Source organism: Trichomycterus rosablanca, chromosome 5, assembly GCF_030014385.1.
Source record: "Trichomycterus rosablanca isolate fTriRos1 chromosome 5, fTriRos1.hap1, whole genome shotgun sequence".
In the NCBI taxonomy this organism is placed as follows: Eukaryota; Metazoa; Chordata; class Actinopteri; order Siluriformes; family Trichomycteridae; genus Trichomycterus; species Trichomycterus rosablanca.
Window position 1 is genome coordinate 31,943,318 of NC_085992.1, and position 24,893 is coordinate 31,968,210.

The window sequence follows — 24,893 nt, forward strand, 5'->3', positions numbered from 1 at the left end:
AGACTGGGACGGAGATTTATCTTCCAACAAGACAATGATCCAAAACATAAAGCAAAATCTACAATGGAATGGTTCACAAATAAACGTATCCAGGTGTTAAAATGGCCAAGTCAAAGTCCAGACCTGAATCCCATCGAGAATCTGTGGAAAGAGCTGAAAACTGCTGTTCACAAACGCTCTCCATCCAACCTCACTGAGCTCGAGCTGTTTTGCAAGGAAGAATGGGCAAAAATTTCAGTATCTCGATGTGCAAAACTAATAGAGACATACCCCAAGCGACTTGCAGCTGTAATCGCAGCAAAAGGTGGCGCTACAAAGTATTAACGCAAGGGGGCTGAATAATATTGCACGCCCCACTTTTCAGTTTTTTATTTCTAAAAAAAGTTTAAAATATCCAATAAATTTCGTTCCACTTCACGATTGTGTCCCACTTGTTGTTGATTCTTCACAAAAAATTACAATTTCATATCTTTATGTTTAAAGCCTGAAATGTGGCAAAAGGTTGAAAAGTTCAAGGGGGCTGAATACTTTTGCAAGGCACTGTAAGAAAGCGATTTTCTTGATGTTTTTCTAGCACATTATCACGCCAAACTTAAATTACAATTACACACTTCCTTAATTTCCTTTGGGATTAATAAAGTATCTATCTATCTAATGAATTTGAATGAGAGAACAGTAATGTAATTTCGAACCCCCTTGACTTGGGTTATTATATTATTTTTATGCTTTCAGCAAGGATGACAAAAGGTTTTATGTTCTTGCTCATGGGGAATTCGATCACTCTGTGATGAAGGTAAATATTTTGGTATTTTCTGGTTTTGGTTGATGCAGTGGGTTTAAATCTGGTGAACTAGTGGTGGAAGCTTCCTCACCTTGGTCTACCTTAGCTAGATCTGCATCAACAACTGAATTTGAATGTTCTGTGGTCGCCATACGTTGACCTTTGCACTTTTGTGGTGGGCAAATCAAATATTTGTCCAATCTCAAATACTCAACGGTGGTTTAAAATAGAGTTATGACATCACAAGAAATTTCACACATACCAACAGCTTATTGATTGTCCTGTCCCATCAAGTGTGATTCTTTTGTACTTTTCTCAATTAAATGCAAGGGACCCCTTTCTAGGCTCTGTGAGGCCCCCTAGAGGGCCTCGGCCCCCTGGTTGAGAACCATTGATGTAATAAATAAAAATGATTCACAATAAATAACAGAAAGCATAAATATGTGCATAAATAATGTGGGATTTTCTTGTATGTGTAACATTTTAAACAAAAAGCATTTTAAAGGTGCCCATTCTGAACACCCCAGTTAGAATCTTGGCTCTCTTGCTGGGTGAGAAAAGACCAGACTATGTGGGTGGGGTTATGCACCCTTATGCAGCCTTTTGCACGAATCCACAGAAGCACGGGCGAAAAAGAGGGGCTTGAGGGACTGAGCATGTGTCGGGATTGGCAAGGAGCAGACAAATATACCCTCCTCAAACGCAATCAGGAACCCCAACAGCGGAAGACTAATTGGCTATGCTAAATCGCAAGAAAATGGGAGAAAATGCATAGAAAAAAAAGCATTTTAAAGGGAATCTGCAGTCCTATCAGATTTTTTTCTAAGTACGCTATTGAATCTTGATTTCTTTACGATACAGTCCTGGTCTGGGCACTGTGACTAAAATTAGAATAAAGTATTAAAAGCTTATTATCACCCAAGGGGTGCAGGGTGAATTTTCACCTGTATTTTCTGACTAGAATAATTTTTTGTGAGAAAAAAAACATAAGTGAGCAGGCTACTGAATTGCAGGGACATTGTGCATGACTTTAATAGTGTGGTATATTGTCATTTAGTTATTTCATTTCCCTAAAACTCCTCTCATTACTGATGTAGCTGTGCCCCAATCTGTACCACATATAACAGTTCTGGCTTTAAACCTCAGGTTGATCAATCAATCCATCGTAATATATACATATACTCTAAAATAAAAAGATTCAGCGCTAGAGACACGAATCACAAGACCAATCTAAACACTGGGCGCTAAATCCAATCTGGGAAGAGCGCCTTTTGGGAGAAAACTTACATCGATACAAGTGTGGACCCCAGGACCCACGCTGTTATGTAAATGTAGAACAGTAAAATCACCGAGCTGTGCTGGATTTGTGCATTTCTGAATTATATCATGCTTCACTTGAACATTTGAATAAAATCATAAGCTGAATAGATGAATGCAATTATATAGCAGTTTATTGTATATAGCGTGCACAGAAATGACCCTGCACATCTGCAATTATCAATGGCAGAATAGCCACTTTACTTCAACCAATCTCAATGCTAATGACAAGACCAAACCACCTGCGATATATAAAGGTCTGTTAAGTCGTGGTAAATCGTCAAGAACATAAAAGTTAATTAAGTGTTAACTGCACCCAAGTCAGAACCGCAGACCATGGTGGCTCATTAGGGATGAACTAGCCTCACTGGACAACTATTATCTAACAAAAGGTAATTAGATTCAGTTAATCTTAATCTGCATAATTGTCCACATAGAAAAAGGGAAGACAGGGGTGTGAAGGAGGGACAAGATTTCACAAAGATCCATAAAATATAGACACATGAAATACAGAAAATGTAGCAATAAAACAATAATCCCAATGAGTCAATCAGTTCTGAGCAAACACAGCTTTGGAGTACAGACTTTAAGCAGGGCTCGGACCATACAAGTGCCCTTATGGGATGGCACCTCTACAGTACATGCATGTGCATACAACCCCTTTCCCAAAAAATGAAATACAACAAAATAAATGTCTTATCAACCAGAATGTAACTGCTTCTCACAGTAAGCATTAACACTGGCTTTATTTACAGGCACGTACATACTTTTTATTTATAGTTTATTGCCACAGCAGGTGCTGTTACTCGCTTAAAGGCTACAGGGTCCAAGGTTAAATTCTGGGCTTCAGTTACTACCAATGCTTCCCTGTGGCATACACCATATGACCAAAAGTATTTGGACACCTGACCATGAGCTTGTCAGACATCCTATTGCAAAAAGAAATTGCATTAAAATAGAGTGACCTGTATGTCTGTGGGAATTTGTGTTCATTCCATCAAAATGCCACAATTGATACTCCAGTTCATTCCAAAGCTGTTCAGTGGGGCTGAGGTCAGGGGTCTGTGTGGTGACACTGGCATGGTTGTGAAGTGTAGCTTCTTTCCATGTGTTCTGATCAGAACACTTTAGTGGAGAGTCTTGTTAACTCCGCACTCAAACCCAGGATGTCATGACCTCTTGACATATGACCTTGTGTAGACACATACTAAGGCATTCCAGAGGTAATTAAAAGGTATAAAAACATCTCATTTAATGCTTTACCATTTAAAGCTTGAAGGAGAAAAAATCCCTGCACACAAGTTTCCTTTCACAAAATAACCACCAATTACTACTTGGCCTTATCTAACAACCATCAGGACCAAAGGACACACACTAGAGGAAAAGCTGGTAGCCAAAAGCCTCTTCATAGCTCTTCATGCCCTTCCAGCATGTTCTGATAAGATCTATGGTGTCTTCCTCTATCCCTTCTGGAAACAAGAGAACTTAAATCCACAAGCGTCCCAATGAGGAGGACCTCCCAAATCCATACATTAAAACAACCAATTCACACTCACAAGACACAGGGGTAAGTCAGGCCTTTAGGCAAGGATTTGGAGGAACAGGTAATAGAGGGACATCTCCCTTTTTTTCACCAAACAATGCAGCCAGACAGCTGAGCCGCAGAGAACATGGAGTAGATGTTTGGAGCTAGCAAGGCGTGAGATCAATTAGGGGTGCTTGAGAGGACCGTTTGAAAAGAGAAGGGGATGACCCTGTGTTGAAGAAAGGCAGAGGGCCAAAGAGAGGCGATGCTGTCAGCTCTTGTAAATCCAACAAGTGAACAAGTTAGTTAGACAGCCGCAGAGGGGGTTAACTAACGAACTGAATAGTAATATCTTTCTTTTAATAAGCTGTTGTAATGCCTTAGGGTGGTTGCGTATTTTTGTTTTGGTTTATGTTTGCTTAGAAATAAGGGAAAGAAAAGTAAGAATGGATATATAAATGGACCTGCCCCAACTAAATGGTTTACCCCAATTAAATGTTTCATTTTCAAAACAAAGATCTATTACAGCATAAAATATAGAGTATTGCTACTATATTCATAAAACATGATACAAATCTTGCTTGGATTTAGGGTTGCTATATGACCAAAAAAGTGCTATTGAAATACTTCCAAGGCTCATTTATATAACAAGAAAACTAAAAATCATTATTTAGCCCTTAATCAGCCCTTAGCGGAAGCCCTTTTCACCTATGCACTCTGCACAGGTGCCTCTCTATCTGCCAATCAGGGGCCTCACACAGCGTTTGAAGACCCCACCCACACAATCTGGTCATCCCGCCCTAGCAGAGACGTGTCTGTTGCAGGCACTGCCATTTATGCACCCAGCCGACCGGTGGCAATGCTGAGTTTCAAACCGAATCTCTGTGCTGGTGTTTTAGCGAAATATCGCCACCTGGGCGCCTACAAATCTATATTTTTAAAGATAATAAAGATAGTAGATGATTCTGATCCGGGATTGGGGTTCACAAGTTTCACAGAGCATATTAATCTGTATAATTGTGGGGCCTTGAACAGTTGCTATCAAAGGTGGCAGTTCAACTCTTCACCAGGGTGATTATTCTACGTGTTTACTTTATCAACTTTATCAAAATTGATATGATACTTTGTCAAAATAACATGTTAAAGTGTTCTCATCTGAGGGTACATTTTGTACCAGACTATGTTATTGGAGTCAGATGTTGTTGTAAAAATGATGTATTGACCATAGATGGTGTAAACAACTGGAAGAGGTGATGAGAAGAAATGGACAAATGGACTATGGGTGTGGTTAAGACTATTTAAGCCCCCACCTGGAGACTTTCGGGGCGGCTCTTCTCAACTTTATCTGACGCTTGTGTGTTTATGGTGGTTGTAGATAGAGAGCCCCAGCTGGGAACACACTTTTGATCTTTTCATCATATTGAATAAATAAGTAACTGTTAGTTGGTGATCTGAGTCTTTTCTTTCATAAAAGAACACGACAGTACCTCCTATGTTTTGTTACTGCCAGAAATAAATTCTATAGACTGCTTTGCCAGTATTTTTCCTGTATACTTCTCCCATGCTGTTTGGTAAACATAGTCTCTCTCTTTTATATTATTTAAACTGTAAGCTTACTTACATGTAACTTCAGTGGAGACATTCAACATAAACAGCAGTTGCAGCAAAAGCTATAAAATTATGGTAAGGGGGAAATTGCATAGTGTTGAACAGGTACTTAGTAACATTATAGTATGAGATGGTGAAAATAAGGCTAATGCTAGATACTTAGACACTTGAGAGGACTTCACTTCACACTGCAGAAGCTGTATCGCTAAATACAGTAAACTCTCAAAAAAATAGGACCGGTCATCTCTGCAGACCGTACAGTAAACAAACAAAACTCCTTGGTGAAGAGAGTGAGCTTTCACTTATACAGTACTTAAAGAAATCAGCTGAAAATAATGAGCTTATTACTAGGATGTCTTACATCAGTGTTACAACTCCAGTAGTACAACACCAGCAGTAGTAACCCCAAGGCTGAGCACAAGTATACAAAAAAGCAGCTTTTTAATTTACATTTATGGCATTAAGTAGATGCTCATTCAAATTTACTTAGTTTAAACATAGATTAACAGTACACTTAATAACCTTCTAATCACTAGTCCAGTACCTTAACCACTGAAGTGATCTGTCAGTGTAACAAGTAATGGTAATACCAATAATGCTGGAGATAACCTTTTTTGGGATCGGTATCACATGTTCATATGGCACAGCTCTGTTTTGCTTATGTTTATGTTTGCAAAGCAACAAATTAGTAAATTAGTTAAGATACAGTAGAATTTTGCTTTACTGTGGTATTTGACCTTGAAATGAAGCAGAGGTAGCTCAGTGGTTAAAGTACTGGACCAGTACTGAACTAGTAATCAGAAGGTTGCTGGGTCAAGCCCCACCACTGCCAAGTTGCCACTGTTGGGTCCTGAGCAAGACCCTTAACCCTTAATTGCTTAAACTGTATTCAGTGATCATTTTAAGTCGCTTTGGATAAGAGCGTCTGCTAAACGCCAAAAATGTAAATGAGTGGCGCTTCTTATAAAAGGTTTTGGCTAAACACACTTACTAAGTGCATCATTAAGTAACAATACTGGCAGGATATTTCCCTTATGTATAACACTGACCCCAGAGACATTTTTAGAATACACTGTAAAAATTAATATTATGTTTTGAATAATGGTGTAAAGTAACAGTAAGGACATATGTTGCTAAGAGCCCTGCACAACCACTTCTCTCTGACAGGTTCAGTTACTTAATCTGCACACATGATTTTCTTAATTAATTTTTTATTTACTCCACTGACTGAGTAAATTAGAGGTCTTTAATTGCTCAAGTGTGCCAACCAGTGGTTCCTTAGAGATTAGCAGCTCGACACTGGATACATTATTCAGTGATCACTGGGATCTCACACCACTAAAGTGATCATTCAAAGAAAAAAACACATCAGTAAGAATTTAAATATGTGATATAATACAATAAACAAAGCACTTAGCATTTATTTCCCAAATACTCAAACACTGCATATGCAGATGACTGGAATAACTACTCACAGACATTCCCGGTGTTGTCGAAACTGGTGAGCACCTCCTCCACTTTGATAGGGCCAAGGTTGTCTCTGAAGGACACATGGTTAAAAAAAAAGTATAAGAGCCACAGTATATTAATATGAGCATTATATGTGTGAGTAACAGTGGTCCAGGTGGTTAGTCAAGGTGGTTACAGACTTTGGTTACAGACTTTGATTGCTGACAGAAACACTAATACTAGTTGCTCAACACCTCTACAAACCAGCTACTTTGACAAGAGAAGTACCAATCTCATGAATCAAATTATTTCCACATGCTATGTAGGGGAAATACACACAAACATGCAGCTAGCTAGTATGTTAATAAAGTAAAGGTAAAATCACAGTAGTTGTACCCAGCTATGTATAAGATATACATGGCATGATCAGAGTATTTAAAGGTTACTAAAGCCTAGTTTTACAATTCCATTTTATTTATTTATTTATTTGGATTTTACAGCACTTTGTACATTTATGTTTAAGTAATGTTTTCTATTTGTCCATTTATATTTCTGTTTTCTGTTTTTGTTCCTGCCAGGAAGTTTAGGATTGCTCTTGTGTTTTCTTGGTTGAGGGTTTCTTTAACAGTTCCAGGTATGTGTAGCTGTTGTCTCTCTCTGGTGTATTTGGGGGATTTGATCAGAATATGTTTTATTGTGAGCTGTGTTTGGCATCTTTCACATGTTGGGGGGTTGTCTCCTTTTATTAAGTACTGGTGAGTGGTTTTTGTATGACCTATTCTACATCTTGTGTGTATAACTTGGTCCACTCGTCTTCCTTGATGCATTCTTGGCTTATTGCTTATATTTGGATGTATCTCATGTAGTTTGCTTGTTGTCTGTGTGTCCCACTGAATTTGCCATTTCTCCTTAATGCACTTATTTATTAACGGCTTGATATCTGTCGCAGGGATTTTTGTGTTTGTTGTATTTTGCCTTTAGATGGTAAATACATGCTTATGAGTGGGTGAATTTAGCAAAATCACTGTCCAAATATGAAGCAGTCAAACCTGCCTTATAGTACAGCAGTGATTACAGTAAGTACAGAGGGCAGTACACATGTGAACAGGTGTAAACCCAGCCAATAGCCTCATTGACATACTATTTGCTACAAAGTATGTGTTTTAGAACATCATAGAAGATTGTTAAATAAAGACTGGCACAGTGATGAATGAACAATTTTAATTACATTTTCAGGTAATGCAACACTGATGCACCTAGCATCCAATTATGCAAAAAAGGTATGTTTTACATCAATCAATTTGAGCGTTTATTATCATCTAAGTATAAGCAAAGTGTTGCAACATGTATTGCAATTGTATTTTCCTAACACAGTTACAGTAAAAAGTTTTTTGGATACATTTACTTTATAATTTTCAATATTATATTAATAGTTATCTAATGCATTATGCTGATTATTTTTTCATATTTAAAATGTATGTAGGAAGACTAGATTTTCACAAATACTACAAGGCAAAAAACATGGTCATGGACCTGACCATGAGCTTGCTGGATATCCATTTCCAAAACAACTAAAACTTTAACATGGCAGCCAAAACATTAACAGCAGCCACGGTTCTAAAATGATTTTGCAATATGTAAGCAGATAATTGATTTATTTTATACATGTAAGTAATGAATGAGGCTGAAACATCTGATCTAAATAATTAGAAGAAGCTCCAATAAACTTTTACCTATCAGTTCTCATTGCAAACCTGTGTGGTCTAAAATACAAATGTTATGGTTTTGAGAAGTTTGCATACTGAGTGTGTGTGTGTATTGCACGAGGAAGATAGACAGAGAGTTTTACCACTGTTTTTTTGCACTGTCAGAAAGCATCATAACTTATCTACCACTGCCCTGCCATGCAGCCACTGTTGGGCCACTCCTAACCCACTCAGCTCCAGAGACGCCATACAATAACTGACCCTGCGCTCTGACTCCAGCTTTTGAACCAGACAGGATATGAGAAAAAGAATTTAGAATACATGACAAAAAACATGACAGCAATTGTAGATCATTGCTGTGTGGCATATACAGTATGTCCTCATACAATGTTGATGCTCTTTCAGATTGTCATTTGTAAGCTAATCAAACATGGTGGTGGTTATTTTATCCATTTTGATCAATATATGTTCAACAGACTTTGCAGATAATGTCATGGGTGTACAGTGGATGCATGGTTTGTGTTTTTTCTCCATGTACTGTATGCAGATGTACGTAGCTCGCCACCAACTGGACTGAGATAGAAATGTTGATGCAAGTTCTTTTATTAGATTCAATCCACTAATATTTTGTGTAAACATAAAAGTAAATGCTTGTCGTTACCATTACTAGATCTTATTGCTACCTCACTCTTTACTGGTCCGATTAAAAACCTCCAATTTTATTAATACAACACAAACAGTCCAGGATTTCCAGAGTTATTAAAACCATTTAAATAAAACATCTTAATAAAGCAGAACCAAGCTGAAATGAGAATTAGCCTCTTTTTCTACTAACCTGAGTAAGGCACTGTACTGGGGAAAGCAGGCACTTTTGTACTCTATCCACTGGTCATCAGATGGACTGTCGTTCTCGGTGGTGGAAACCCTGCTTCTGGTGAACAGGTTGAAGGAGGAGAACCGACGCACTGATACTTGTTGAACTTCAATACTGTCTAGCTGCTTTTGTCTTAATACCTATAACAGTAAAAGATTTAGAGTGACTGACAGGTAGTCGACTTGTAAACAGACATGACTAGGAGACTATGCACCAGTGGCCAGTCTACAAAAGAGTTAGAGACTAGAATTTTTCCTTAGATAGAGTGGAGATACAAAAAGTCTACACACCAAAGTTAAAATTCCATTAATTAAAGAGACTCTAATTAACCCCATATAAAGTTCGTCTAGTAAGATTTTTACTTAGCTGCATGACATTTAATTACTTGCATCTTACAGCAAAAGCCAAAGAGCTTACAAAGTATCACTGGGATCATATTGTTAAATGGCAATAGTTAGGAAAAAAGTACAAAACAATTCCAGGGCATTACATACACTATGGAACACAGTGAAATGATAATCAACAAGTGGATGAAATATGGAACAACAGTGACATTTAAACAAAAACTGATGAAAAGACATGATGAGATCTGGTCCAGGAGGCTGCCAAGAGGCCTACAGCAACATTACAGAAGCTTCAGGAATTGCTGGCAATTAATGATTGTACTGTATACTAAATGTGACAGCAATCTCCCATGTTCTTCATATCCAAGGCTGTGGGGTAGGGTGGCAGGAAAAACATTCAAGCTCAGCTACATTAAGCAAAAACTTTCATCAAGTCTGCCAAAAGCATGTGGGAAATTGTGTTTTGGTCTGATGAGACCAAGGCTGATTGTTTTAATTCCAAAAGGTAGGTTTGGCACAAAAACAACACTGCACATCACTAAAATAGCACCACACCCACAGTTTTTTAACTGGAATATCAGTCAGTTTTGGTACAAAACCTTCAGGTCTCTGCTAAAAAGCTAATGTTGAAGAAAACTTAAAGCATCACTCTAAATCAACAAAAGAATGGCTTCACCAGCGGAAGATCAAAGTCTTGGAACAGACCAGCCAGAACCCCGACCTGAATCCAACTGAAAACCTGTGGGGTGACCTGTGCACAGGAGATGCCTTTGCAATCTGACAGATTTGGAGCACTTTTGGAGTGGGTCAAGATGTACCATGCTAATAGAAGATTTTAGTTTCTTTTTTAATTGAATTGTACTGTGATTATAGGTCACATTAAAGGTGGTTGAATTTTTACATCACAAAACCCTGGCATTATAACAGAGATGTGTAAACATTTTTTCATTTCCACTGTTGATATTATCATAAATTAAACATTTATGCACATATGATGCACTGGGGAATAAGTGATCTCATTACCTCACATGTCTTTGCTGTTAATAATAAGGAACAGCATGAGTGTTTATCATTACTATTTATATTTGGAAACACTGTGCACTGTTTATACTGTATACCAGCTGGTTGCAATCTTTGCTGAAGGGATAAACCCAACAGATGAGACTTTAAAATAGGACCATGCACAGCAGACATTTTAGGGTAAGTAAAGGTCTAACCCACCATGGCTGAGATCTCAAGCTTGAATTTAAGTTGTGCTATTGACCTGGCCAGGCACGGTTGGTTGTGTCTGAGGGATGAAGCTTGATAGGGTTCCGCACGGCTGCAGCAATTGCAGCCTCTACTGGTTGGTAGGCACCAACATGTGAGGAGGATGGCTTACAAACAGTGACACACGACTCTCTCTCTGTGTAATGTGGCTCTCTGAGAGACTTCTTTCCTGACAGGTAAAAAGAAGCAGCCAGAAAATGTGTGTGTGTGCCTCTGTGGGGGCACATAATAGTCTGCAACTCACCATAGTCAAAACATGTGGCTGCAGGACCATAGGACCACCCCAGAGCAGGTATTATTTAGGTGGTGGATCATTCTCAGCACTGCAGTGACAATGACATGGTGGTGGTGTGTTAGTGTGTGTTGTGCTGGTATGAGTGGATCAGACACATGCCGTGTCCACTCAGTGTCCACTCTATTAGACACTCCTACCTAGTTGGTCCATACATGGTGAAATGAAAAGGTTTTATATTCTATGTACTTATGACAGTAAAATCAGCCACAGATGTATAAATAGTCCCAGTCATACAAAAAATAAAACATACCGTGAAACCATTCAAATCTTAAAACCGAAATCTTAAATCTTAAAACCGAAATCTTAAAAAATACCATGATACCATTTTTTGATCATACCGCCCAGCCCTAAGTTGTATGTAAACCTCTGACACCAAGTGCAGCTACATGGAGTGTATAATTTATAGTACTAAGACTGGAGTACACAGACATTCATTCATTGTCTGTTTTACCACCACTTTATCCTAGTCAGGGCCGCAGTGGGTCTCTGGATTAAAGGTAGGAAACATCTAAACAGGTCGCCAGTCCTTCACACACACACACACACACGCATATATACACCAATCAGCCATAACATTAAAACCACCTCCTTGTTTTTACACACATTGTCCAGTTTATCGGCTTCACTTACCATATAGGAGCACTTTGTAGTTCTACAATTACTGACTGTAGTCCATCTGTTTCTCTGCATGCTTTGTTAGCCCCCTTTCATGCTGTTCTTCAATGGTCAGGACCCCCACAGGACCACTACAGAGTAGGTACTATTTGGGCGGTGGATCATTCTCAGCACTGCAGTGACACTGACATGGTGGTGGTGTGTTAGTGTGTGTTGTGCTGATATGAGTGGATAAGACACAGCAATGCTGATGGAGTTTTTAAACACCTCAATGGCCCTGCTGGACTGAGAATAGTCCACCGACCAAAAATATATCCAGCCAAAAGCACCCCGTAGGCAGTGTCCTGTGACCACTGATGAAGGTCTAGAAGATGACCAGCTCAAACAGCAGCAATAGATGAGCGATCGTCTCTGACTTCACATCTACAAGGTGGACCAACTAGATAGGAGTGTCTAATAGAGTGGACAGTGAGTGGACACGGTATTTAAAAACTCCAGCAGCGCTGCTGTGTCTGATCCACTCATACCAGCACAACACACACTAACACACCACCACCATGTCAGTGTCACTGCAGTGCTGAGAATGATCCACCACCTAGATAATACCTGCTCTGTGGTGGTCCTGTGAGGGTCCTGACCATTGAAGAACAGGGTGAAAAAAGTATGTAGAGAATAGATGGACTACAGTCAGTAATTGTAGAAGTACAAAGTGCTTCTATATGGTAAGTGGAGCTGATAAAATGGACAGTGAGTGAGTGACAGTGTCTTTTGACTGTGGGAGGAAAGCGGAGCAGACGGAAGAAACCCACGCAGACAGGGGAGAACATGCAAACTTCACACAGAAAGGACCCGAATCACTCCACCTGGGAATCGAAACCAGGACCTTCTTGCTGTGAGGCGACAGTGCTACCCACGGAGCCACAGACACCAATCTGAAATCGGATCTTGTGTTCGTGTGTGTGTGTGTTAGAGCTGTATTACCTGTCTGAGTATTTTCCAGCGTGCCCGAGCTGAATCAGTACCGCACTGAGACTCTGGAAGCTGCTGCGTGTCTCCATGATCTTCTGTCAATCCCGCATCTTTCATTTGACTCATTCTTCCATTACCTGTTGGCTTTGATTCCATCTCTCGCTTTAATAACTAGCAAATACAGCGTTGGTGCACGGACACAGAATGAAGAATCCACCAGTGCGAATCCAGTCGTGATCAGCTGCTGATCTATTAAAATACAGTCACGATTCGGTATTTTAAAAATATCAGCGCGTATCACGATTCCACCGGTTACCAAGACACACTGATGCCATTTAGTATCTCCTGCTATTTCCGTATACCAGCTGTCAAGGAAATATAATTCATCACCGAGATCATCGAGCACAGTTTACCATGGTTAGGCGTAGAGTTCGGAGATTGATTATTATAGCCTACTGGTACTGATACAGCGCGAGCGCATGTAGTTTACAAACATCGAGAAGCTTCGAAAATACAAACAAGCTAGTTTTAATGGTATTTAGTTATATACAGAGTAGTGTGGCTAAGTCAAGACGTTTACATATAGTTATGTTTTCTTATGAACTGTAAAAACAACCTGCACTATTGATATAAATGGTTGGGTTTAAATTTAAGGTTGGTTGTTTGTTTGTTCGAACAGTATCACGAAGTATAAACCGGTTTTACTGTCAGAACCGATGCATCCGAACTGCAGCCCGCCTTTATACTGAGGTAAGAGCATTTACATTATTTCCAAAGCGACTTATATTTAAATACACTTTAACCAATTGAAGGTTAAGAGCTTTGCTCAGGGGCCCAACAGTGGCGGTGGGGCTTGAACTGGCAACCTTCTGATTACTAGTCCAGTACCTAAACCGCTGAGCCACCACTGCCATAAAATCAATCCAGTACCATTTTCAGCATTTAGTAGATGCTTTTATCCAAAGCGACTTACACTTATATTTGAATACAGTTTGAGCAATTGAAGGTTAAGAGCCTTGCTCAGGGGCCCAACAGTAACAACCTGGTGGTGGGGCTTGAACTGGCAACCTTCTGATTACTAGTCCAGTAGCTAAACTAAGGGGCCTAAGGCCAACTCATGAAAAACAACCCCATAGCATTAACCTTCCTCCACCAAAACTTACAGCTGGCACAATGCAGTCAATATATTAATTTCAGTTCTGTTTGGAGTCTGTTTTAAAGAAATTCTATTCTTTTTAGGGGCCTTCAAAGGCTGAGTTGGAAAAATTGAAAAGCCTTGAATGGCGATTTGAGGAAAGGCTGCGTTCATTTTATCAGCGGTTTGCTGATGTGCCTGACAATACAGTGGTGAGTGACTTAATTTACATTTACAAATTACATTAATTTGTAAATATATAATCTAATTGATTAAATGCAAGAGAGTCAATCTTATTCTGATTGTCTAGTTTCAAAGATGCCACCATGTGTACACTGTGGAAGAACATGGAATCTACAGGATGGCATGTGGAAAAGGTAATCACCTTTTTCTTCTTGTAGTTTGTATTAAATGTTGTAGATTCGGAATGATGTAAAACCCCTTGTATTCTATATACACAGTTTTTCTTTTTATTTGCCTCTGTCATGACAGATTTTGTGCAATTAAACAATTTCAAATCACTAATCAGATTCAAATCACTTTCAAATCAGTAAAGAAAAATCTCAGCTGTTTTGTCAACTAGACCAGTTGGCTGTGCACAAGAGAGGGAGATTGAATGGTTTCTTCATTGCTACTGCAATTTGGTTCCCTGCTGGTGGGCATCTGCATGAGGGATGGTTGATACATGGATAGCAGTGCGTAATTATCTGGTGGATGAAAAGAAGCAGCCAACGACTGCATGCATGTCCCAGGGAGCACATGTTAGGAAGTTACAAATGGGGAATTGGACACATCCAGATTGTGTGGAAAAAAGAGGGGGGGGGGGGATGCAATTTGTCAATAGATAAATAAATGTGAAGTAACAGTAGCTGTCAGATAGATGGCAAATGTTTATTTTCCCCACAAACAGTGTATATACTCAGTGTGCACTTTGTTAGAAATACCATAATAATACTTGGTAGAACTCCTTACTCCTGACTACCTTAATTGTTATGGAGCTTTAATTGTTATGCTTGTGTTTCCAAAGGTGAGGAGAACGTTGTGCAGGTACTCAGTGCTGACTGGGCAGGACAGCAAAACGGGACCATTCAGAGGGTCAGACTTTCTCCTACACAGTCCATTTTGGCAGCCACCATAAAAAATGACCACGCTGAAGAGGCCAGACTTATGCTGGTTCGATTGGAGCCCAGTTCTATTCCTGAGGGACCTATGCTCATCCTAAACAATGTGTTTAGCTTTGGTAAGACCAGAATGTATGTGCAGATGTAGCTCCCATCACAATGCATGACTCAATTACCAAGCCATAATATTAAACACACTTTTACACTTTGGTTACATTCATGACAGAACAGGTAGTAACTGGTTACACAAGATTTATTAGTTTAAGTCTTAAATGTTAAACACAGTCATGGACAATTTTGTATCTCCAATTCACCTCACTTGCATGTCTTTGGAATGTGGGAGGAAACCGGAGCTCCCGGAGGAAACCCACGCAAACACGGGAAGAACATGCAAACTCCACACAGAAAGGACCTGGACCACTCCATCTGGGAATCGAACCCAGGACCTTCTTGCTGTGTGTTTTATTAGGACTGAACCAGACACACATCCAGCATGTGGACAAAAGTATGTGGTAATTATTGGGTTCAAGTGTTTTAGCCACACCCGTTACTAACAGGTGGATACAATTCTTTGGATGAAAATGATGTCCTTTCAACTTTGGGACAAAATTTTGGGGCAGGCCTTTTAATGTTTAAGCATGACTGTGCTCTACAATACAAGGTATAAAGCATCTCCATTCATTGATTAAACCCTGATCTCAGTTGCAGTGAACACCCTTGGGATAAATTGGAACGTTCTTTGCAAATGCTCATTTAACTAAATGGGCATGCATTTCCACAGACAACAGCAGAGTGGAGGCTGTTATAGACAATTCCATTTAAAAAATATATTAAAAACGTCTATGTTATAAAACTATTGCGATTATTATATTGCTGCAGTCTCAGTATGTGTTTAAACTTTCTGCTTCCTGGACAGAGTGGGCCACTGATGATGTGCTCTACTACACCACTCAAGAAGGTCTTCGGTGCAGACATGTTTTCCGACTTAATCTTACTGACACTAAAGCCCTAAGTCAACTGGTTTATGAAGAGAAAGATCCTGAGTAAGCATGTGAACCTAAATGTACTTTTATCACTTTTATCTATCTTGTGGTATAACCATGAGAATAAAGCTCTCATTTAATGTTACTGGAGTATGTAGGAGTAGTTTTCTCTGAAGCAGATGTGTCCTTGTGTTGTGCAGGTTTTTCGTGGAGGTCATTTGCTCCAGAGACCAGCAGCTGCTGACAGTAAACTGCAGCAGTAAGAGCAGCTCTGAAGTCTGGGTGATTGACAGCAGGGATCCTCTCTCACCTAAACTAGTACAGCCTCGAGAGCCTGGCCTGCTGTATCACGTGGAACACTCTAACAACCAGCTGTACATCCTCGCCAACACGGGCCCGGGTCATGAGTACCAGGTGTCTGTTTAATCTGTCAGAGACGTTTGTGATGTCTTTTATTTGAATCACTTTTAAATTATGTAGTTAAACTATGTAGCCAGTCATTCATCTGCATTTAGAGATAAGCTTTGGTAGAAAAGGAAATAATGTACCTGTTTTATAAGGTCCAGTAAGGCTGGTATTGCAGTCAATTTACTGAAATCTGGTGCTCAGGTGGTGCAGCAGTAAAGCACGCTAGCCCACCAGTGTTGGCATCTCAATCTCAGCTCTGCTAACAGCCTACACAGACATTGGTTGCCTGGTCCAGGGGAGGAAAGGAGGCCGTAGGGATTCCTCATAACTGCTGCAATTATGATGGGGTATAACGGAGATCGGTGCTCTGTGCATGTTATGGATCCCATATGTTTTGCAAGTGGAATTTTTCTCTTTCCTTGATACTTTTGTCAGATTAATAAAGACTCAAGAGAATTAACAAATTACAGATTCCTCTCTTTTTACATTTTACTAAATGTCCCAACTTTTGGAAAAGCTCAAAAATTAAGTAATTTTCAATAGAGGACAGATCTGATTCGTCTCAATGCATTCGTCAGTGCTTGTTTGATTAAATATCATTTGTGTTGTTCTAATGTGTTTGTGTGTGTGTTTGTTAATCCTGAAGCTGCTGAGGGCTCCTCTCTCCTCTCCTGCCATGCAGCATTGGGAACCAGTGTTCAGCCCTGTACCTGAAGCAGTCATTAAAGACATGGAGATGCTACAGAACCACTGTGTGTTCACAGTAAGGGAGCCTCTGGGTCGACTCCAACTCCAGACGTTTCCATTAAAATCTCCTAACAGCATAGCCACCCACCAGGTCAGAACAGACTTTAAAAGGTCCTTTAGGTACAGAATACAACAAAAGTGAATTCATCCCTGTTCAATGTCATTAACTTTGACTGGTTTGACTGGTTAAACTGTAATAAAGAGCTCATACATTAAAAGGAACTTCAACAAAAGTCAGTACACCCTTTACTAGTGTTATTTGTTCAATTCATATTTTGTATGCCCACGTTTGTTGTTTATGACAGCTGCAAGCCCCTTTGGCATTGATGATACCAGTGTAACCATTCTTCTGTCGCTCTTCTTTGTTGGAGGGGTTGTGCTCCTCTACTTTACACTTAAATATTCCCCAAAGGTGTTTTATAGGATTCAGCGGGTGATATACTTTGCAAAAGATGCCTATTAAAATAATATGATGAATAAGAAACATCACCTTTGCAATCTAAGTTTCCATATAAACAGAAACTTTTTGAACTCTTGGTCATATTTCCATATCCATGAACAGTGTTTGGATCAATGAATTTCCTATTGTGTATAAAAATACATATCATGTAGGAGCTTTCATTGTTTTTGTAATTGTATGTATGTGTGCTAATTTAGCTGCCTTCCTGGGCCTGCACTATAGAGACAGAGCGACCTGACTTTATGAACAAGGATGCATTTAGCTTTCTTCTCTCATCACCGGTTCATCCTCCAGTCCGCTACCTTCTTTGTCCCATGGACGAGCGACCCCTGGCCAGTGAGAAAGGCAGTCAACACTCATCACTTCCAGAGTGCCACACCACACGCCTGCAGGCTGTCAGCCAGGTTTGAGGTTTCATTCAAGGACACATTTTGCTTAGTTCTTTGCTTTGTCTGCTCTGGTTTGGCTAACAAAGAGCTTCATAATGATCTAATACTGTATGATGAATTAGGTTTGTTGAAACATCAGATTTTATTTTGGTTCCTTAAAACTGGAGCAGTACGTACTGGTCTAGTACATACATACAGTATTACTCACACACAGACAACATAGATTTTGTATTATATTCTAATAAAAAATTTTATATTTACACAAAATGTTATATTTTGTTTTAGGATGGGACTATGGTGCCTGTAACACTTTTCCACACGCAACCATTGACCGATATAAGTGAGGTTCCACTCTTGGTGCATGTGTATGGAGCATATGGTCTGGATCTAAACATGGCCTTCAGTCCTGAGAAGAGATTGCTGCTGGAGGACGGCTGGGTTTTGGCCTTCTGTCATGTCAGGTACTAACTGTCATTCAGTTCTTTGACTCTCCTTGGCCAGTGTGGGGGTGGTGCAAGTGTCTACATTATAATTAGGAATTATAAAGTAATTAAAAATTACTTGATTGGAAGAAATCTGATAGTGTTGTATGTAGAGATGTATGAGTACCGATAATTGTATCGGGTATTTGCCCGATACCGCGCTCATTAACTTGTACTCGTACTCGCAAACGAGGCTCCGATACTAAACACCCGATACCGTGTGCCTAGTGCACGTTGCTGCGTTATGCCTGGTTCACACTACACGATTTTTGCCCTGATTTTTGCTCGGCGACTGGTCGGCGCTAGATTTGCCGGCTCGGGAGCAACTCGGCGTTCGCTCGGCGATCAAAACTCGGCTCACCGAGCGCTCGAGTTTTCTAGCACGTCAGATATCTGATCTGAGATGTGCGACTGGGAATGAGTGACATGTCGAACAGCCAGTGAGAACGCAGGATACGGTGTGAGGGGAAACGCAGGAGGGGAGTGTAAACAGGTGGGACAGGGGGATAATATAGTTTATATCAGAATACACCGGCACACACACAAGCTTTACAGTATTTCTGACCTGATCGTTCTCTACAAAACATAACAACAAAACACCAACATTGCAAAAATATTTATTAACCTCCAACTCACTACAGAACAATCCATGCTATTCGTGTTGCCAAATCCACTCAGATTCATTTATTTTTCCTCCTTGATTTCATCACGTCAGTGCACAAACACTTTGATCACTCGCTACTTGTTGACGTGCATTTTTTGGACGTGGTATCATTAAACTTCTCGTCACTTCTCACGTGTGTTTTTGTTTAAAAGAAAAACGGTATTCTAAATAGGTATTGGTATCGGTATCGGTATCGGCAAGTACAAAAATACATGTACTTGTACTCGGTTGGGAAAAAATGGTATTGATGCATCCCTAGTTGTATGTATTCAAATCCTCTATTCACAGAAACAGTTACAGAAAAATTTAAGCCTCAGGACTGATCAGCCATAACATTAAAACCACCTCCTTGTTTCTACACTCACTGTCCACTTTATCAGCTCCACTTACCATATAGAATCACTTTGTACTTCTACAATTACTGACTGTAGTCCATCTGTTTCTCTGCATGCTTTGTTAGCCCCCTTTCATGCTGATCTTTAATGGACAGGACCCCCACAGAGCAGGTATTATTTAGGTGGTGGATGATTCTCAGCACTGCAGTGACACTGACATGGTGGTGGTGTGTTAGTGTGTGTGTTGTGCTGATATGAGTGGATCAGACACAGCAGCGCTGCTGGAGTTTTTAAACACCTCTCTGTCACTGCTGGACTGAGAATAGTCCACCAACCAAAAATGACCAGCCAACAGCGCCTCGTGGGCAGCATCCTGTGATCCCTGATGAAGGTCCAGAAGATGACCAACTCAAACAGCAGCAATAGATGAGCAATTGTCTCTGACTTCACATCTACAAGGTGGACCAACTAGGTAGGAGTGTCTAATAGAGTGGACAGTGAGTGGACACGGTATTTTAAAAACTCCAGCAGCGCTGCTGTGTCTGATCTACTCATACCAGCACAACACACACTAACACACCACCACCATGTCAGTGTCACTGCAGTGCTGAGAATCAACCACCACCTAAATGATACCTGCTCTGTGGTGGTCCTGTGGGGGGCCTGACCATTGAAGAACAGGGTGAAAGCAGGCTAAAAAAAGTATGTAGAGAAACAGATGGACTACAGTCAGTAATTGTAGAAGTACAAAGTGATTCTATATGGTAAGTGGAGCTGATAAAATGGACAGAGAGTGTAGAAACAAAGAGGTGGTTTTAATGTTATGGATCAGTGTATATGGCTCTTACAAATGTCTTCTACATGTATTTGAACAGAGGTGGTGGAGAGTGTGGTCTGGCTTGGCACCGAGCAGGTCGATTGCAGTTCAAGAAGAATGGAGTGAATGATCTGGCTGCCTGTATTCAGACTCTTTTCCAGTCAGGAGTGTCCCAGCCTGCACTAACAGCCCTCACTGCTCGTAGTGCAGGAGCAGTCCTAGCAGGAGCGCTGTGCAACCAAAGCTCTCACCTTCTCAGAGCTGTCCTCCTACAGGTTAGCTCTTCTTTTTAGATCTGTGCCAATATTTAATTCGTACAGAACATTACAAATATGTTTGTGTTTCTGTTCAGTAAAAAATATTCTTACATTCAATTAATAGAAAACTGAAGCAGGTAGCAACTGGGACAAGTAAAAAAAAACCTTTTAAAAAACACATTTTAAGTTTAAAATTTGACACTTGACAAAAAAACAGATGGCTTTGATGTGTTTATACTGTATTTGCAATGCAGAATCACATATTAGTCCATTTTAAACACTACTCCCATCTTTAAAATGACCTACCATGCTTAATTTAGAGCCTTATTTATTAATACTTCATTTTAGCTTGTAGAATGTTTCCCAAACATCTGTCCCAACTACTGCATTTCTTCCAGGTTTTTTTCAGTAGATCAAAACAGTGGAAACGTTGTTTGTGGTAACTGCACTAATGCTGCAGATGTAAAAGTTGTCAAAACGTCTTTAATGTATTCCTTTCAGAATAATATGAAAACACCAGCTCAGTGTGGACAAGAACAAAAATCCCTAGTTTATACTAGAAACGTTTTTGCGATTGACACATACAGTATATAATGTATTTACGTTACTGTTGTTGTGGGAATTCAAAATAACCCTTAAAGATTGACACAGACAACCGGGATAATGATAAAAGCAAATAATCAATTTAGTACTCAGCTGAGGGCCATTCTCAATGCAAACGCACACATGCCTTTACAGGAGAGAAAGGGCGACTCTGTCTGCCCTATCACAGTATTTATACCCCGCTTACTGCCCCTTCAGGCTAACTCTGCTCAGCAACCCAGCTCAAGTTCAACCTTCACACTAAACTTGTTTTATCATCCTACAAGAATAGTTTGTTAGAAACATGGCGTACTTCCAAAAGAATGCACCAGTATCAAAACTGCGCGTGCACCCCCGCACACACAGTCCTGACACCCATGCACTCCCACGGAAGCAAGAAGCCCATGCCAAGGTCAACATATCTCTAGACCTAAGAAACCTTCCAAAAGGCTCTTCTACCTCTGCTAATTGAACTAAGAAAGCAGAAACTTATGAGTTTAATGCAAATAATTAATAAAATATAAAATTTCCATTCACAATGTCTCCTTTGTAAAATGTATTATGCTGTCATTTTAAAACTGATCAGTTGTTCTCCTGTTTAGGCACCTTTTCTGGACGTCCTTGGTGCTATGCAGGACTCTGCCCTCCCATTAACAGTAGAAGAAAGAGGGGAATGGGGGGACCCCCATACATACCCCCAGCACAGGGATATCATCAGCTCTTATTGCCCATGCCATAATATTACTCCTCAGGTAATTCAGGTGACCAGTATCATAATTGTCTATAAGTAAGGCCCTACCTAATTCACGGCTGTGAAAATTGCATCACAGACTGTGAAATAAGCCGTTTTCCGTGTAATATGCAATTTGCTGTGAAATTCAAAGTTTGTGTTTAGCGATTTAACATTTTTCATTTGCATAGCACTTAAGTGCCTAACATTTACTGGTAAATTTGCAATATGAGGTGGTCCTAGCAATCCTACAGCAATTCAGTTAGCAATCGGATAGTCGCAAGCAATTCTGTGGGTGCGGGGGGTTGGATTGTCAGAACACAGACGAGAATTTTTTCGTCTTTGAGACAGAGCTTCACACCTTCGCTGAATGTCGTAGGTTTACAACTATTAAGGGAGGCTGTGCTGTGTGTTGTAGCTTCCATTTATTTTATCATTCAGTTTATTTAAATGAGTGTTATCTAATGACTGCTGTGAATTTAGTAAGGCCCTATCTATCACCGACTACTGTGTCTATGCTTCAGCTCTACCCATCCATGCTGATCACTGCATATTCAGGGGATATGAGGGTGCCTTTATCAGGTGTGTTAAAGTATGTGGAAAGACTAAAGAAAGCCATCCAGACCCACACTAGCAGAGTCAGTACCAAAGGTATGTATATTATATTTATGCAGAAATACAGAAAATTATAAAGGGTTCACAAACTTTCAGGTACCACTGTATGAAAGCTTCTATGTTAGAAATAGTATCAGCACATCCCGACTGTCTTCCTCATTGTGTCTCATTAACACACACACATACACACTTCTAAACTCTTGTGATTCCTCTTTGGAAAATAAATGTCAGATCACACACACACTGGCAGCTGGAGCGATTAGCATGTTTAAAGTTAGCATATCACATATGCAACAGTACACCAGGAGGCCAAGGTCAGGAAGAGGCTTGTTAAAAACTGAGCTTAAATAGAACGAGATGATTAAGGGACATCAGAAGCCACGCTGCTGATAACAGACAGAAGCCAGAGCAGTTTTTAGGATTGACTGTGTGATCTTCACACATCATTTTACTTTAGAGGCAGATATAAAGCAACAACGTGCCACTCTGTCAGTGGTCTCTCAGCTTGAAGAGTAGTACATATTAGGGGCTTACTGTGCTAAGAAGGATGGAAAGATTTAGCTATTCAACCAACCAGCTTTACTTGCCATCTGGATTTACAGCTGATGGAAATACACCAAGCATTGCAGCCACCCAGCCCTGATTTTGTGGCATTATTGCTAAAAAGATGAAGCCATATCAGAGTTCTTCATGCTTTGATGCTGCCAATTCTTGAAATTAAAGTGTTTAAAGCATAAAGATCTGAGTGACTTTGACACAAGACTAAATGTGATGGCTAGATGACTAGGTCAGAGCATCTCTAAAAGGGCAGGTGGTGGTGTGTTCCCAGCATGTAGTGGTTAGTACCTCCCAAAATGGCCCAAGAAAGGACAACCAGTTAACAGGGCATGGGCACCCAAGGCTTATTTTTGTGAATGTAAAGCAATGGCTACCTGGTCTTGTGCAATCCCACAGAGTAGTTACTGTGGCACACATTGCTGAAAATGTTAATGCAGGCTATGATGGAAATGTGTCCACACACAGTTCACCACACCTTGCTGTGTATAGAATAGAATAGAACAGAATGTCTTTATTGTCATTGTACCAGTACAACAAAATTGAAAAAGCGCAGTCTGGTCAGAGTCTCCATGCTGACCCCTTTCATGTGGCAAAAGTTCATAAATGGAGTGTGAGCATCAGAACTGGACCAGTGAGCAATGAAAGGTTGGAGGCAGATTGATGCTCTGGGCAATGCTGCAAAGCCTTAGGTCCTGGCATTCATGTTGATATTACTTGAAGGCACCTACCTAAACAATGTTGCAGACCAAGCACATCCCTTCATGGCTCTGCAGGATAGGACTTTAAGGTGTTGACTTTGGAGGAGGTGGCCTTCAAATTCCCCAGCTTTTAATATGATGTATGAGATGTGCTAGACAAACAAATTGGATCCATGGGGGCCTCACCTTTTAACATAGAGGACTTCATGGATCTTAACTTGAATGTCTTGCTTTAGCAGCCTGGTGGAGTCTTTGCCTCAAGGGGTCAGAATTGTTTTGGATGGACAAGGGGGAGCTACACTTTATTAGGCAAGTAGTTTTCTGGCAAGTAGGCAAGTATCTGAGGGCTGATCTGTGGATGTAGGAATTTATATGGATTTATGAGGTTAAACTAATATACTCAAACTGACAATTCTCTGATTGCAAAGGTATTTCAAAGAGGAATACCAAAACGTGTGGTGAAACTTGCATCTATCCGGTCTACAGTCAGATTTGACGGTACTATGGGTCAGTGTGTTCTTATAAATGTTCCTTTCCAAAATTATTTTCATTTATGAATGCACATTTGAATCATTTAATTATGCTAGGGCATACCCTAATATCTCCCAGTAAATACATTCCAAAACTTTTAGCAACTATGATGTTTATATCAGTCTGAAATATAGAGTCAAATCAAATGTCCAGCAGCTTCACAACTTGACCCTTGTTTGCACCACCTTCGAGAGGTTTGGCATGTGTTGGGCACAATGCCCTGATGTGTGCCTGTAAGCTGGAGATAAAGAAGGTACTGTGACTAGCTTCCTGAGAAGATCACAGCCTGTTGATGTCCCTGTGTCTGATTACCGATTACTTTAAAACAATGCAGCTGTTCATCGAGGGACTGGTCGGAGTGTAACCAGAGTGAATATGAGACCTAATGTTTCTGCCTTGAGACACCAAACCATGCTTTAAATAAATGGAGAAATTGCTGCATAGAGGGCCACTAGATAAACAACACTAAAACTGCAGTGAATGTATTCTTTTTGTAGGGTATTACTGATGTTGGGCAATGTTACGGGCAAAGCCTGTTTGGGTTCCAACTACTCCTAAAGGTCTTGACTCTGTAGGTCACATCAAACTATTACTTTATGCCTGGAGAGTGAAGCCCAGTCCATTATTAC

General features: G+C 40.1%; 2 protein-coding genes across 3 annotated transcripts in view; one reads left to right on the forward strand and one right to left on the reverse strand.

Moving 5' to 3' along the window:
• camkmt (calmodulin-lysine N-methyltransferase) overlaps positions 1-13,066 on the reverse strand; it is a 194,421-nt gene extending 181,355 nt beyond the window's left edge. The window contains exons 1-3 of the mRNA XM_062995057.1: positions 12,765-13,066; positions 9,222-9,400; positions 6,707-6,771 (exon numbers count right to left, since the gene is read on the reverse strand). Of these exons, the coding sequence (XP_062851127.1) occupies positions 6,707-6,771; positions 9,222-9,400; positions 12,765-12,908 (388 nt within the window). The 5' untranslated portion in view covers positions 12,909-13,066. The remainder of the gene's footprint in view (positions 1-6,706; positions 6,772-9,221; positions 9,401-12,764) is intronic.
• Positions 13,067-13,235: 169 nt separating this feature from the next.
• Positions 13,236-24,893, forward strand: part of prepl (prolyl endopeptidase like) — a 39,278-nt gene continuing 27,620 nt past the window's right edge. For both annotated transcript variants that reach the window (XM_062995979.1, XM_062995978.1), the window contains exons 1-12: positions 13,236-13,502; positions 13,992-14,099; positions 14,198-14,264; positions 14,915-15,127; positions 15,925-16,051; positions 16,192-16,405; positions 17,046-17,237; positions 17,804-18,010; positions 18,281-18,456; positions 20,352-20,568; positions 21,735-21,884; positions 22,387-22,513. In XM_062995979.1, the coding sequence (XP_062852049.1) occupies positions 13,386-13,502; positions 13,992-14,099; positions 14,198-14,264; positions 14,915-15,127; positions 15,925-16,051; positions 16,192-16,405; positions 17,046-17,237; positions 17,804-18,010; positions 18,281-18,456; positions 20,352-20,568; positions 21,735-21,884; positions 22,387-22,513 (1,915 nt within the window). In that variant the 5' untranslated portion in view covers positions 13,236-13,385. The remainder of the gene's footprint in view (positions 13,503-13,991; positions 14,100-14,197; positions 14,265-14,914; positions 15,128-15,924; positions 16,052-16,191; positions 16,406-17,045; positions 17,238-17,803; positions 18,011-18,280; positions 18,457-20,351; positions 20,569-21,734; positions 21,885-22,386; positions 22,514-24,893) is intronic.